Genomic DNA, 16,248 nt, shown 5'->3' on the forward strand with positions numbered 1-16,248 from the left:
TCAATCTCGTGATGACTTTCCTTTTTTTCTGAAACAAAAAAAAAAGCACTCCAAAGTAGTAGGAGTGTCGTAAATCTCGTGATGACTCCTTTGGCAGTTATCTGCTCAACGATCAGTGTTGCAGTGTTCTTAAGATCAGCAAATAGAATTAGACAAGAGGAATTATACCTGTCACTGGGTCGAGGGAAATCATATTAGATCAAAAGAATTGGCAGCATCAGTACGTTTGGTGTCTACCAGACTCTCCATTCTGCACAGTAATCGACAAAGGCTTGCATGCAGTCCACACAGAGTAGGTTACAAAATCTCCAATCCTGCCAAAAACATCCAAATCATGAGTCAAAATAAAGGCATTAATTTGATGCAAAAAGATATGCTATAGAACAGGGATATCCAGGAAGAAATGCATTAGGCTGGAAGTTTCCCAAATCTGTCAAGCATTCATGACCCATCTAAAATATAAGGAGCAGTTGGGGAGTAGAGCCTAGGCAAGAATTTCTCCCATGGCGCACCCAGTTCTTCTCCTCCTGTTGGCGCTCCTCGTTTCTCCTGCCATTTCTTCCTCCGCCAAGAGAGTTCAGCCAAAGTTCCCGGCTATCTTCTACTTCGGCGACTCCATTTTCGACACCGGCAACAACAACCATATCTCTACTTTGGGTGTGGCAAACCATCTCCCTTACGGGAGGGACTTCCCAGGAAACAGGCCGACCGGGAGGTTCTCCAATGGCCGGCTTGTTCCAGACCTCCTCAATGAGAAGCTGCAGCTCAAGGAATTTTCACCACCTTACTTGGACACGAATCTGTCCGATGAGGACCTCAAGACAGGGGTGAACTTCGCGTCGGCTGGGTCAGGGTTTGACGATAGGACGTCGCGCCTGTCACATACTCTGCCATTGTCGGCACAGGTGGACCTCTTCAAGGAATACCTTCAACGGCTCGGTGATATTGTTGGCGACAGGGAGGCTTCCAGGATTGTTACCAACTCTCTGATATTTATCAACTCAGGAACCAATGATTTCACAAGGTATTACCGTTCATCGAGAAGGATGGATATTGGTGAGTACCAAGATACTATTCTCCGGATGGTACGCGAGTATGTTAAGGTAAGATTAGACAATTCTGAGTTGTTTCTACCAAGCTATTTTATTTCGTTGTAGTTCTTGAACATATAAACCACAACAAAGGAATAACTCTTCTTTCAATTCCCTACACTGGAACGCAGGACATGTATAACCTTGGAGGGCGGAAATTCTGCTTGGCAGGCCTTGCTCCATTTGGTTGCATACCCTTTCAGATCACACTAAGTGGAGACCCTGAGAGGGCTTGTGTGGATGAGCAGAACAGGGATGCCCAGAACTACAACTCCAAATTTGAGAAGATGCTTCAAACATTACAAGCCTCACTCAATGGAAGCAAAATTGTATACCTGAATTCATACCAAGCTCTCACAGAGATCCTTGTCAATACCAATAAATATGGTATGTTTTCTACTGATGTCATGATTCACAACTAATCTAGTAATAATGTCCACCTCATCAACTGTAGATCACATATAGTTAATTCTGAAGAAAAATACGAAGAAAACGTCTTAATCATAGCTAAAGCAGAATCAGTGAACTACATATAGTTTTCACCAAGATTGCGTCATAATCCTAACTAAATAAGAACTAGTGCTAAACTTGGTTGCCTGCAGGCTACAGCTAAAAGCTGTCAGAAAACCAAACGCCTAAACACTTAATTGCAAGAAGCAGGGTTATCAGTTTGTGTTATTCATGTCACCCATTCTGTTTTCTTGTAACTTGTAATTATAGAAATTCTCACCGAGCTTGTCATGACAACAGGATTTACAGAGAGAAAGCGGGGATGTTGCGGGACTGGGCTCGCAGAGGTCGGACTACTTTGCAATGTATTTACCCAGACCTGCCGGAACTCGTCATCATATGTATTTTACGATGCGGTACACCCAACTGAGAGGGTTTATAGGATAGCAACTGATTACATACTGAAAAACGTTATTCCAAAGTTTTAATGAAACAAATGCTCAAATAAGATTTTTCGCATTGTATTAACCTAATGCGTTTGGCGCACTGTTTTGGCCTTTTACTGAAGTCAATCTTGTAAGAAAGAGTCATGGAATGTGTTACATCTCTTATGTTCTGTGTAATACAATGCACTTGGTCTTCTCAGCAATTGATTTAAGAAGCCGAAGGCAAACACTATGATCGGTCTATGTTAACTGAGACTGCTAGAGACGGAGATTGACTGGGAGTAACCATTATTACCTCAAGTCATTTCAGATCTATAACTTCTGATCTCCTGAGGCCTGAGTCCTCCGTGCAGATGATAAAAGAGGATTGTGGCATCCAGTTCAATCAACTGCAGATGAAAATTTTGACTAGTTTAAATGTTTTGTAATTCATACTTCCAAAGCTGATAGAACAGTGCAAAACAAACTTCAGGGAAGGAAAATTCTGAAATTGACGATACAAAAATTGTTCACCTACGGTGGCACTAAGATACATAACTATATCCCCATGCATATGAGTTCTTGATTCCAAAATAATACACAAGCTCAGAAGACCAACATTTAAGTAAAAGGTACACTGGGTGGTTCATGATAGCAGCATGTGTGCACACAGACAAAGCATTCAGTAAATAAGAAACAATATTTGTTGGAGAGTCATAAGGAGCTTACTTCATGATAGCAACATCTAACAGTTTATAGTTACAACACATAAATTCTTCACAATTAGAGTACAACAAAAATATAATTTGACTTTTGTTTCAACAAAATAACCAAGTAAATGATTTACAGAAGGAGCACCAAAATCAGTAAGAGACTAAAAGGTAGGCTTGATACATAGCACGAAAGCATAAATGATTAGGAGGAGATCTGTAACCCTATGCAGAAATCTTTACCAAAAGAAGCACATAAATGATGCACTGTTCCAACTTTGCGACGAAAATTCAGGGTCGTGCCGCATACCTGCAAAAGTTGGAAAACAAATCCGCCCATAGTCGCAGTACCCAAAGAAATAACAGAGCACATATATACGCCTAACTGTGCAGAGTATTACCTGTTTCTTGTAGTCATTCAACTAGCTACTCCAAATTGATAGTTGTGTATCCATTAAGTTTTCCACCTTTTCAGTTGTATTGGCAACGTGTAATGTATCCACCCAGTGGATAAGCATTTGCTACATGCTTGGTTTCTCCATGCTGCCTCACCCAAAAACATTTTTCCATAAGGCTAAATTCCAAATGGACAAGGAACCTCAGTGAACCCTAGAAACTCCAGATCTATACACATAACTTTTCCAATTTTTCTTTCAGCTGTGTTATCAAAACTGAATTTTAAAGAGTTACAATAAAATTCTTATGGTAGCCTTATCTAGGACAACTTTGTTTTGAAACAACCTACGACAGTAATTTATGTGGAAATGGATGAACAATATTATTGAAGACTATATAACACTCTACACATAACAGAAGAGAAATGCAGACTGCCTGGGGTATGGAAACCACAGTAGAGGAGAGACCACACTAGCTTGTCATGCTTTCTGTAAAATGTGGGTCATTCACATAATCTCAATAGCTTAAGCTTGATGGATCTGAACTAAGATAAGTGCTTCTCCTTCATCACTTGAGCAGCCTATACTCTCATTTGAAAGAAAGAAATTAAGCAGCCAAAAGAAGACTGGTAATATGTTAATATGACCGCCATTACCAACTGATACAGAAACACCTACAATAATGTATAAAACACCTTATGGCAAGACACCATCAAACTCAGAACGGCGCCATTATCAGTATTCAGAACTTCAGATATCCACCACAACATTAAATTAGTGATGACACCAAATCACAGCTACAACATCATAAGGTGCTACATGTTAGCCACTCATTTGGCAACTCCTTCAAACAAATGCTGGATGCATGCCTCGATATCCTCTGGGGTATGCTTGATGACCAAATCCTGTGGAGCTTCTGGAGATGATCTCAACCTCGCAATTAGGCCCTTATAAGCAGGTACTACCGAATCTGTTATTGCTGCCCTAACATCCGCACGGAGCTGCTCGTCTGTGATCACCCATTCCGACTGCGCTGCACGGATCTCCTCCAAGTAGCCGTTGAACATCTGCAGTTTTTGAAGCATGGCCTTGACAGGGAGACCAGAAAATCCAGAACCTCCGGTCTGCAGCACTGACATGACCTTTGCCCAAGCTCCACGCTGGTACTCCATACTCCACCGGCGCACTCTACTCAACATCTGCTTCATCCACTCATCACCAAGCAGAACCCCAAGCTCGCTGTCATTCACTTTCTGGATGATGTACTTGCCATTGTTCATGAGGAAGATGGAAGCAAGCGGCGGGTCCCTGTATATCTTGGACTTGGTCTCCAAATTCTTGTGAAGCACATCCATGATCCACGCGATGTGCACCGCAAGTGACGAAGTAGGGCGATCAGGATCAACAGCAATAGCAGTGACACCAAGAGCACCCAAGTCACCATCCATCACCTCCTCCAGCGTCTGTCTCGAACCACATGCGGCTCGGAGATAGTTCATGACATACCGGGTGATTGGGTGTATGCCACCTCCAGGCACAGCAACACGGGCCGGGTCACGGCGGATGAGATTTTCCAGCTCCATGAATATACCTTTGATAGAGGAGCCAAGTGTGCTGCATACAGCGGAGACCTCGGCGCGCAGCGCCGCAGAGTAGGGATCGGCGAAAACAGGGTCGAGGTCAGGGAGAAGATCACGGACAGCCTCGTACATGTCGATGACACGGAAGAGCCGCTCTGGCGCGCGGCTGGCAGCAGCAACGGCGTCGCCGAACGAGATCAGCTGCAGCGCCTGGGTACGAACTGCGGCGACGAAGGCGAGGTCGCCGTAGGGGGCGAGGCCCTCGAAGACGCGGTCGGAGAGGCGGCGCTCGCTGGGGATGAGGATGCGGAACACCATCTTGAAGGCCGGGATCCAGCGAGCGATGTCGAACTCGAGCTCCTCCCAGGGCGAGGCGTGGACCTCGTCGGAGGTGCGCGCGCAGCGGATGCCGAGGCGCGCGACGCTCTCGTCGATGAAGCCGCGGCGCGCGGCGGCGTAGGCCTCGGCGCACTCGCGGCCGAACCCGGCGTCCACCATCCGCCGCGCGATCTGGCGCACGTCGGAGACGGACCCCGGGGGCAGCGCGTCGATGACCACGTCGAAGTCCGCGACCGGCCTGGCGATGGGGATCGGCTCGTCGTCGCCGTAGCCGTCGTCCGCGTCGTCGTCCGAGATCGGCTGGTCGGAGTCGAACCCGTCGGGCGGCGGCGGCGGCGCCGCGTCGTCGGGGCGCTCGATGAGCGCGCGGAACTCGTCCTCCAGCCGCGCCATGCAGCGGCTGAGCAGCTCGTCGGCGCGGTCGAGCAGGCCGCGGCTGGTCCCCGCCGCGTCCAGCTCCTGCACGGTGCCGATGAGGTCGTCGACGGCCTCGAGGAAGGCGTCGGCGTCGGCGGAGTCGGCCCAGATGAGCCGGTCCATGGCGACGAACTGGGAGATCTGCCGGTCCAGCGTGCGGACGGTGCGCTCCAGCGACGTGACCGGCGGCGGCGCGGCGGCCGAGGGCAGCGTGGGCGGCGGCGACGAGGCCGGCATCGAGTGGTCCCCGCCGGCCGCGGCCGCCGCCGCGTAGAGCTTCTCGAGCGAGAGGCGGCCGTCGTAGTTGGAGAAGACCTTGAGTATGTCCTCCGTCATGGTGCCGGTGCGGCCCAGCGTCTTGGCGATGTGCTGCACCGTGGCGAGCAGCTTCTCCTCGCCGTCCTCCGCCATCGGCTGCGCGCGCGGGCGGGCTAGGGTTTGGTCGGACACGCCGTGCGGCCGCTGTGGAGGTGTTTGAAATGGCTGCGGTGGTGCTCTCTGCCGGACAGTGACAACTCGTGAACTGTGGCTCAATGGCGTGGCTGGAGGGGCACCGCTGTAAATTGAAAGCTCGGGGACAAGCATTTACCCTAGGGGTAAATTTGCTGTGGCCGGTGTGGGTTGGTCCGGGAAGACGGTGGAGTAAAAAACTGAGGCGCCTTGGCAAAGAAGGAGTAAAAAACTTGGGTGACCCCGAGAGAAGTGAAAGGGGTGGGAGACCGGGTGGTCAGAGCCTCAGAGGTGGGACGTGGGGTGGTGGGCAAAGCATGAATGCGGCCGCTGGGGAAGGACGTGACGGATTTAAGTAGTCACTGACAGGCCGGGCCATGGCGCGGGGTGCAGTAGGGTTTTTGAGCGCGTCGGCAAGGCTACAGGAAAAGGGTTTTAGCAACAAAGTGCGCCGGAGATGGCGTGATTGATGCAAAAGTGTACCATACTTTGATTTTTTTGACAATCAATACCATATTATCAATAGTATATGGTAGAAACTAAAGATACACGAGTTGTCTTCTACAGAATAAACTCTAAAAAATACCACCAAATCTTCAAGATCTTTAAACTCTTTCTACAATCCTGTACTTCTCTGAATGCAGCCACATATAACTTAAATTTAGGTAGCAAACGCATCGCCGCAGACACAACACAGACTGCTCGTGTGTCCTCCTTCCCCCTTCCCCCTCCTCCCTCAGGCCTATCTGGAAGCCGGGGCAAGAACCAACTTCGTCTCTGTGATCGCTGGTATCAATATAGTGTCATCAATGGCACACTTCACTTCATATCATCGTGGTGGAACGGTAGATGCCATATGATGACTTAAGTTGGTGCCGCTTGAGGATTCGGGTGAGGGTAAGGTTAAGAGGAAAGGAGAGAGATTGAACTCAAGATTGTATTGATTCTCTAGAACTTAGCCAAAATGGCCAGAGGTTGAAGATGGTACGGAATACAAGGTGAGAACTTCTACCGAACCCTAGATCGATTATCTGGTGAACCGTCGTCTCTTGTCTGTCTCGCGCAGGGGTGCCCCTCCTCTCCTTATATAGGGGAGAGGTGACTTACAAGGAAAGAAACCCTAATGGCATCTTTGATGACCTAAGCTACTTTATAAAACTTCTTTGGCCCCAGTGATGATGTTTCTGTCTTTGATCATGGGTTGGTGACCTCGTCCGGTTTCTTTTACGTCATCCTCTACTTTGGAGTCAGGGCTTCGATTAAAGATGAAGTGCTTCGCTCATCTTGTCCTTGATTCCTTGAGGGAATCTTTGACCGGAGTGCCGACATGCTACAGTTGAGCCTATGCCGGATCTCCGGTACCTTTACCTGTTAGCTCCGGCATCTTTACCTTGGTAGCTAAAACTATCCTGCTCCCCGTACTCCGGCATACCTCTCCTGGGATACCGAATTGTACCAGTTTAGCATTATTAAATTTAACTCCCAGGATCCGGATTAATCTCTAATCCCGTATACAGTTGGTTTATCATGGCATATTTGCCATTGTCTGGGCCTACCGGGGGCCATTCCCCCGACATTAGTCCCCGAAGCTGGTGTGGTCCGGTGGATTCGTCCGACATACCATGTCAGGTTCATGTACTAAACGTACAGGATTAATCATTCCAGTTTCCATTTTTACTTAACCGGTGTCATATCAGATTCATACCGATATACCGGATTCTTCGAAACCCTTTCGGCTTCTTTCCGACGATTTCTTCGTCATTAAGTTCTCCTCGGTGAAGTCAAAAATATCTCGATTTTCGTGCTTGTCAGTGACATGCGCACTGTAACTAACATGGCAGTGTTAGCGGGGGTGAAATCCCTCGTCTCCCGCGCGTGTTAAATGCGCCACACTTGATCCTTGTAGCCTCCCGTGTGGCCGCTCGAGAAACGCGTCTATCTCAGCGCCACGTGGCGGCCCGCCAGCTGAAGAGACGTGGGCCGAGCGGTTTCCGGCCCGTTTAGCCCTTCGTCTATAAAAGGGCGACGGTTCCTCCTCTTAGCATCTCCGACGCTCTGCCTCTCAGACCTTCGTGCCGCCGCTCGCCGCCGAAGCCGTTCCCTCCGGCAAACTTCTGCGGGGACTGCGCTTCGCATCTCAGGCTTTCGCCATTCCTCGCGTTTGCCCTCCTTTCTTCTCTCTGACGCACATGGCTTCGCGAGCGCCCACACTGTCGCTCGCCATCGAACTCCTCTCCTCCGGTAAACCTCTGCAGTGCTGCCGCGAGGACCTTCCGCCGCCCGTCTAAGGTTAGCGCACGTCGATCTGTGGCCTTGCTTCTCCTCTCTGTTCTTCGTGTTCATCACCACCGCGGTAGATTTATTTACTTATTTTCTTTTCTTTTTTCTCTTGTGTCTAGATCTTCGCAAGCGTGTAGCGGTTCGGAACCTTGTTGTTAGGTAGCGCCAGTAATTTAGACGAATGGATTCCGAAGAATCCGACATGGAGCTTTCCGGTAGCACTCGGTTTAGCGAGGAGCCCGAGATCTCTCTGGGCGAAGAAGAAGTCGTAGATTAAGAGGCCGCGGCGCTGGAAGAAGAACTCGACCGGATGGAAGAAGAAGCCGGCGGACCGGATCAAGGTTCCGGCCCCAACCTCGCAGCGTACACACGCGACGCCTGGAGGGGCTCCGATGTGAGCCAGGCAGATATTGACTAGTTGTACCGGTCTCGGAGGATACCGGAAGAGGTGTTCTGCCGGATTCCTGGCGACGTGCGTGAGCCTGCGCCCCGCCCAGGTGAAGTGGTAGTTTTCACCGCCCATTTGAGCGCGGTTTTGGTCTACCGGAGTCGGACTTCTTCTGGCGCTTCCTTAACTTCTACAAGCTTGAGCCCCACCATCTCCCTGGCAACGTTGTTTTCTATCTTTCTTCCTTTGTATCTATCATGGAAGGTTTCATCGGCCTCTGGCCTACCGTTGAAACCTTCGCTCGATTCTACAACCTCCGGATCAACTCGATCCAGGACCCATATCTCCCTCTCCCTAAACCGGTAGTGCTGTGCGGGGCGTGCATTCTCACGCCCTGCCAGGGGAGCGTTTAATATAGGCTCACCGGTTTAGAGTCCTGCCGGAAGTGGGAGCAAACTTTTTTCTATGTGAGGAACTCCGGGCCGGTAGATTTTATCAATCTTTCGGCATACGTCCCCGGCGCACCTGCCAGAACCAACTGGCAGTACAACCCCCAGAACAACCACGATGAAACCAACCGGATTGTTCCGTATATCAAGAAGCTGAAGAAGGATACTGATCTCTCAGCTGATGATATAGTGCGTACTTTTGTCGCACGCCGAGTTCTCCCGTTGCAGCGTCGTGCGCACAAGATCTGCCAGATGACCGGGCGGTTTGATCCCACCCGGATCACTACCTTCCGGCTCTTTAATGCCGATTTGGTCTCCAAGGCCAAACAAATTTGTAAGACAAAGATGCCAGTTGATTGGTGATACGTCCATTTTGCATCACTATTTTATATCATAATTTACTGTTATTCATTGATATATTTCATATTTAGAGATGATACTTATGTTATTTCACCTATTTTGCATGTTTCATGATTATTGGAGAATTACTCACCGGAGTCGAATTCTGCTGGAAAAAGCACCGTCGAGGATACAATATTTACGAAGATCAACAATTGACGGAAAATATACCGAAGCTCCTATTTTCCCAGATGACGGAGCCAGCCAAAAGGGGAGGCCGAGGAGGGCTGCCATGGGCCCTCCCCATAGGCCGGCGCGGCCACCAGGGCTGGCGCGCCGCCATGTGGGGAGGGGGCCCATGACCCCCCTCGGCCATCGCCCTTTCACGTACTTCATCTCCCAGAAACCCTAAGGTGCGACAGAACATCGATGATAGTCGCAGCCGCCTCTGCGGGGCGAAAAACACCAGAGAGAAAAGAGCTCTCCGGCAGGCTGAAATCTGCCGGGGAAATTCCCTCCCGGAGGGGGAAATCGTCGCCATCATCACCGTCATCGAGCTGGACTTCATTGGAATCATCATTATCATCATCTCCACCACCGACACCGTCATCTCCACCGTTGCACCTCGTCTCCACTGTAACATCTAGGGTCGAATCTTGATTATTTCATAGTGGGAACTCTCCCGGTGTTGATTACTCCTTGTTATTGATGCTATTGAGTGAAACCATTGAATCAAGGTTTATGTTCAGATTGTTATTCATCATCATATCACCTCTGATCATGTTCCATATGATGTCTTGTGAGTAGTTCATTTAGTTCTTGAGGACATGGGTGAAGTCTAAATGTTAGTAGTGAACTATGTTGAGTAATATTTAATGGTTTGATATTTAAGTTGTGGTGTTATTCTTCTAGTGGTGTCATGTGAACGTCGACTACATGATACTTCACCTTTATGGGCCTAGGGGAATGTATCTTGTATTCGTTTGCTAATTGTGGGGTTGCCGGAGTGACTGCAACATGAACCCCCGTTGGTATATCGATGCATGAGGGATAGCAGGATCTCAGAGTTTAAGGTTGTGGTTAGATTTATCTTAATTACTTTCTTGTATTTGCGGATGCTTGCAAGGGGTTTAATCACAAGTATGTATTAGTCCTAGGAAGGGCGGTGCATTAGCATAGGTTCACCCACACAACACTTATCAAAACAATGAAGATTAATCAACTATATGAAGCGAAAGCACTAGACTAAATTCCCGTGTGTCCTCAAGAACGTTTGGTCATCATAAGTAAACAAACCGGCTTGTCCTTTGTGCTAAAAAGGATTGGGCCACTTGCTGCAATTATTATTCTCGCATTTTACTTACTTGTATTTTATTTATCTCGCTATATCAAAAACCCCGAAAACTTTTCCGTGAGCATTTACAGTGAATCCTTCATCGAAACTGCTTGTCAACACCTTCTGCTCCTCGTTGGGTTCGACACTCTTATTTATCGAAAGTACTACGATACACCCCCTATACTTGTGGGTCATCAAGACTATTTTCTGGCGCCGTCGCCGGGGAGTGAAGCGCTATTGGTAAGTGGAATTGGTAAGGAAAACTTTTACTATACGTGCTGTTTTTATTTCTGCCCTGTCGCTATAATTCATTATGGAGAGATCTTCTCTTGAATTCCTATTTGGAAAATCTACTACTACTGCAAAGGTAGTGGATGAGGCGCCAGGTGAGAAAGAGATTCCATATAAAATACCTATGAAAATTATTGAACGTGTTGTGGATAACCGCTATGAAGGGGATGGAACTGTCCATCCTGGAGATCATTTACTGTTTTTACATGAATTATGCGGGTTATTCAAGTGTGCGGGTATTTCTATGGATGAAGTTAGGAAGAAACTATTCTCTATGTCGCGATCTGGTAAAGTAGCGCATTGGTATAAATTATGCTGAAGAATGGGAATTCTCTTGATTGGAAGGATATTGTGCCTCTATTTTATTCTAAATTCTATCCTCCAAGTGAAATTCACAAAGAACGAAACCGCATATATAATTTATGGCCTCATGATGGAGAGAGTATTGCCCAAGCATGGGGGAGATTGAAGTCTTTAATGCTCAAATGCCCCATTCATGAGCTTCCTGGTAATATCATCATTGATAATTTCTATGCAAGACTTTCTTTTCAAGATAAAACCTTGCTCGATACTACTTGTTCTGGATCATTCACACGCAACAAGGAAGAGTTTAAATGGGACCTTCTTGATCGGATTCAGGAGAATACTGAAGGATGGGAGAACGACAAAGGTAGAGAGTCAGGTATAAATTATGATTAAGAATGCATTGAAACTTTTATGGATACTGATAAATTTCGAAATATGAGTGCTACTTATGGTCTTGACTCTCAAGTTGTTGTAAATTTTTATAAAGTTCTTGCCTCTCATTTTGAATTGCCTAGGAAGAGTTTTAATAAGTATCATGAACCTTACAAAGATAAAACTGATTCACCTATAGGTAAATGTATTGAAGTTAAAACTGTTGATCACATTCTTCCTGAAGCTTATATTGAAAAAAACCCCTTTTCCTGCTAAAATGAAGGAATATTCTGTTATAACTAGTGTGGTTAACAAAAGTGCAAAGAAACCTATAGAACCTGAGGAACAAATAAATGTTGAACCTGCTGTTGCAATAGTTAAAGACCTTGTGATCGAAAATGTAGAAAATGGTCACATCATTTTCCGTGAAGATGCTTCTAATATTGTTTCACATCCTAGTAAGTCTAGGAAAGCCAGTGTTCCTATGCTCTCTGTTAGAATTGGTGATCATTGTTATTATGGTTTATGCGATATTGGTGCAAGTACTAGTGCCATTCCTTATGAGCTTTATAGGGAAATCATGCATGAAATTGGTTCTTGTGAACTTGAAGATATTGATGTGGTTATTCGGCTAGCTAATAGAGAAACTATCTCTCCTATTGGTATTGTTCGAGATGTGGAAGTTCTATGTGGTAAGATTAAATATCCTGCTGACTTTTTGGTACTTGGTTCTGCTGCTAGTAAGACTTGTCCTATCATGTTTGGTAGACCTTTCCTAAATACTTGTGGAGCTATTATAGATTGCAAGAAAGAGAAAATTGTGACTAAATTTGTCGGTGAATCTTATGAGTTTAATTTCTCTAAATTTGCCAAAGTTCCTTATGAAGCTGAGTTGCCTAATGATGATTTTAGAGTTGAATAGCTTGCATCTATTGCTCTTGCTCCTAATAATCCTTTGCAACAGCATTTGGAGGATCATGAGAGTGAAGTCTTTAGGGAAGAAAGGAATGAGCTTGATGAAATTTTCCTTCGTCAACCTATTCTTAAACATGACTTACCGGTTGAAGATCTAGGTACAACACCACCGCCAAAGGAAGATCCTGTTTTTGATTTGAAACCGTTGCTCGATAATCTTAAGTATGCTTATATTGATGATAAGAAAACATATCCTGTTATTATTAGGGCTAAGCTTTCAGATTTTGAGGAAGAAAGATTATTGGAAATATTGAAGAAACACCGAGGAGCTATTGGCTACACTCTTGATGACTTGAAGGGGAATTCTCCCTCTATTTGCCAACATGCCATCAACATGGAAGATGATGCAAAGCCTGTTGTTGAACATCAGCGTCGTCTAATCCCTAAGATGAAGGATGTGGTAAGGAATGAGGTATTAAAACTTCTTGAAGCTGGTATTATATATCTGTTATCACCAGATTTTGGCTGAATCAGGAGGTGGGCCGCGATCAAGATGGGCTTGGAAGATTACACATTGAAGATCTATGAAGCGGCCCTGCACGGAGAATTTGGGCTAGGTTGCCCGTGTATCTTTAATTATAGTAGATTGTATCTAGATTAAAAGTTAGAGTTTATCTCGTGCACGGTTTAGTGCACGCCCACATTAGAAAGTCCGCTGGACTATAAATATGTATCTAGGGTTTATGGAATAAACAACAACCAACGTTCAACCACAAACAAATCTCGGCGCATCGCCAACTCCTTCGTCTCGAGGGTTTCTACCGGTAAGCATCATGCTGCCTAGATCGCATCTTGCGATCTAGGCCAGCACAAGCCTGCCTACGTTGTTCATGCGTTGCTCGTACTGAAGCCTTTTTGATGGCGAGCAACGTAGTTATCTTAGAAATGTTAGGGTTAGCATTGTTCTTCATGTTACATGCTTTCGTAGTGCAACCCTTGCATGTCTAGCCGCCCTTACACCTATCTTAGGTGTAGGGGCGGCACCCCGCTTGATCATAGTTTAGTAGATCTGATCCGTTACGATTGCTCCTTGTTCTACAAGGATTAGTTTAATATCCGCAATAGTTAGGCCTTACAAAGGGTTGGAGGATCCAGCGGCGTGTAGGGTGGCGTTTGCTAGTCCTAGAACGGATGTTCCGGGGATCAACCTCGTGTTGGTTTTTAGGCCCTGTCTAGGATCGGCTTACGGTCACCGTGCGCGAGCGCGAGGCCCAATCGTGAGTAGGATGATCCGATTATGCGGTGAAAACCCCAGATCGTCGTAGATCTAATCAGCTTTACCTTGATCAAGCAGGACCACCATATATTCGGACACCCCGTCTGAATCATGGGTGGATCGGCTCTTTGAGCCGATTCACAGGATAACCTGAGAGCCGATCGAGGCTCGTATTCAACGTTTACGTGTGTGCCCTGCAGGAAACTAAGCGAGGCATCATCCACACCTTCCTAACCAGGTATAGGTCAGGTGGCACGCCCTTGTGATAAACATCGGCGCGTGCGACCAGGAGGCTTTGCGGGCCGTCGCTCAGAGGGACTAGGGCCAGCCGCAGCCCTAGTTGTTCCCGGCTCTACCGTGTTGCCCGTCTCTGCCCGCCAGGGGGTTTCTGACGTCAACACATTCTGGCACGCTCGGTGGGACAACCTTCAACATCCACCACGTCGCCATCTACATCCGAGATGGCGGAAAGCACTCCGGTCAAGTACGAGGACCTGCCTGATGACCTCAAGAAGAAGCACGACGAAATCAAGGCAGTCCTCGAAGCCGAACTCATCGGCTCCTTCCACCGAACCCGCTCCCATGGCGTCGGGTGGAAGGGTTTCACACCTGAAGGCGCACTCGATGGAGTGGACCTGTCCACCCCGTCAGAAGAACGCACCAGGTCGCGGAAGTACGAGGATCTGCCCGAGGAGCTCAAAAGGAAACATGACGAGATCAAGGCAACCCTCAAAGCCGAACCCATCGGCTCCTCTGAGAAGACCCGGCCGCACGATATCAAGCTCGCTAGAGACTCAAGTCCGTCGCCTGGCGTCAACATGGTGGATCTCAGCCACTCCATAGGCCAGCCGAAGTCCTCCTTTGGTGTCAACATGGCGGGGCTTGCAAGCCGCCATGGCAAAGATGAAGCAGAAGCAGCCACTCCCGTGGCAAAGATGAAGAGGAGGCCGATCCACGCGACCGGCCCCAAGATGATGACGAGCGGTACCCGGCAGGGGAGGGAATGAGAAGCGTGCGGTATCAACGTCCACTCTCCGAGCGCCTCCTCGACAAATATGAGCGAGCAGCACGACCGACGTCGGCGCTACGACGTAGATGATGAGAGGAATTGTCGGTCCGATGCGAGAGGTCGGAGGTACCGTCAACATGATAGAAGCGACGACGGATACAATCGTCGCGCCGAAGGAAGGTCAAGGGGGCAGGATAACATGGATAGGCACCGGAGCTGTCCGTTCTTCAAACATTGCCGGGACTCGGGAATGAGCCGATTGCCAACAATCGAGAACCGCCCGAATGCAAACAGAGGAAGAAGGACGCCGCTAACGTGTCCGTGTTCGAGCGTCTAGGGCCTCTCCCACCCCGGAGCAAGCATGCCGAGCCCGCTCGGGTGGAAGATCTCGAGGAACTAGAGGACGATGATGAAGAAAATAAATATCATCGGCCCGGGTGGTGCCCCGATGGGCTCAGCCGTTCCCAAAAGCGAAGGGTTCAGCGTCCGCGTGGTTTGGAAGAAGCCGAAAGATTGTACCTGCACACGCTAAGGAAGGCACGGCCTGATCCGGCCGCCAAAATCCGGCGAACCCCGGACGAAGAAGGTCGGCCACAAAGAAAAGAGTGGCGCCCCAGCAGAGGAAAGCCGATGATGATACATCGGGCCGGCACAAACATGGTCTTCATTCTTCCAACCGAGTTTAGCGCTCCAAGGTTGTATGAAGCACCTGTGGCACAATTGGACTGCGGCCCACGGCCGGTCATCTTTGAGAAGCCAAAGGAAAGAAGTTACAGGCATCTGAAGGCCCTGTACGTGCGAGGCTACATCAATGGGCAGCCTGTCAACAAGATGTTGGTAGACACCGGAGCGGCAGTCAACATTATGCCATACTCCATGCTACGTCGGTTGGGACGCTCCAGCTCGGATCTGATCAAGACCAACGTAACACTGAGCGATTTCAACGGCCAAGCATCTGACGCGCAAGGTGTTCTGAATGTGGATCCGACCGTAGGAAGAAAAACTGTCCCTACGACGTTCTTTATCGTCGACGAGCAAGAGTACCTACGCTGTCCTACTAGGGAGGGATTGGATCCACGCCAACCGTTGCATTCCATCCACGATGCACCAATGCCCGATACGATGGGATGGAGATGAAGTGGAAGTCGTCCGTGCGGATGATTCGGTCGAGGTTTCAACAGATCGGCATGGACATTTGGGAGACATCAGGCCAAGAGCCGCTCTCGGGTATCAATTTGGACGACCGTGAGCGCATCGACGTGACAAAGAACGGGGTTAGGCTGGTTTTATCCACCGGCCCGACCGTGTAACGAAAGCAAATGTCGATGGATAAACGTGGCGAGACCGATCCTTGTGATCGGCCCCAAAAGATTTGTGAAGGGACATCACAAAACCTTCACCGAGAAAGCAATGGGAGGCCGATTCTAGCG

General features: G+C 48.1%; 2 protein-coding genes across 2 annotated transcripts; one reads left to right on the top strand and one right to left on the bottom strand.

The window, feature by feature from the left end:
* The first annotated feature begins 500 nt into the window (after positions 1–500).
* On the top strand, positions 501–2,096 carry LOC124668642 (GDSL esterase/lipase At1g58430-like). The gene is made up of 3 exons (XM_047205745.1): positions 501–1,103; positions 1,223–1,478; positions 1,842–2,096. Exons 1-3 carry the CDS (start codon positions 504–506, stop codon positions 2,027–2,029), a joined length of 1,044 nt encoding a protein of 347 aa, XP_047061701.1. The 5' UTR covers positions 501–503; the 3' UTR covers positions 2,030–2,096.
* Positions 2,097–3,764: 1,668 nt separating this feature from the next.
* Positions 3,765–5,659, bottom strand: LOC124666483 (exocyst complex component EXO70B1-like). The gene has a single exon (XM_047203833.1). The coding sequence runs from the start codon at positions 5,642–5,644 to the stop codon at positions 3,902–3,904; it is 1,743 nt and encodes a 580-aa protein (XP_047059789.1). The 5' UTR covers positions 5,645–5,659; the 3' UTR covers positions 3,765–3,901.
* Positions 5,660–16,248: the final 10,589 nt, after the last annotated feature.

This window comes from Lolium rigidum, chromosome 6 (genome assembly GCF_022539505.1).
Source record: "Lolium rigidum isolate FL_2022 chromosome 6, APGP_CSIRO_Lrig_0.1, whole genome shotgun sequence".
Taxonomy (NCBI): domain Eukaryota; kingdom Viridiplantae; phylum Streptophyta; class Magnoliopsida; order Poales; family Poaceae; genus Lolium; species Lolium rigidum.

Excerpts from the sequence above, each read along its gene's own strand:
- LOC124668642 (XM_047205745.1), top strand. The coding sequence starts at position 504 with ATGGCGCACCCAGTTCTTCTCCTCCTGTTGGCGCTCCTCGTTTCTCCT. Across the intron at positions 1,104-1,222 it reads TGGTACGCGAGTATGTTAAG|GACATGTATAACCTTGGAGG; the intron begins GTAAGATTAGAC and ends ACTGGAACGCAG. Across the intron at positions 1,479-1,841 it reads TGTCAATACCAATAAATATG|GATTTACAGAGAGAAAGCGG; the intron begins GTATGTTTTCTA and ends TCATGACAACAG.
- LOC124666483 (XM_047203833.1), bottom strand. The coding sequence starts at position 5,644 with ATGCCGGCCTCGTCGCCGCCGCCCACGCTGCCCTCGGCCGCCGCGCCG.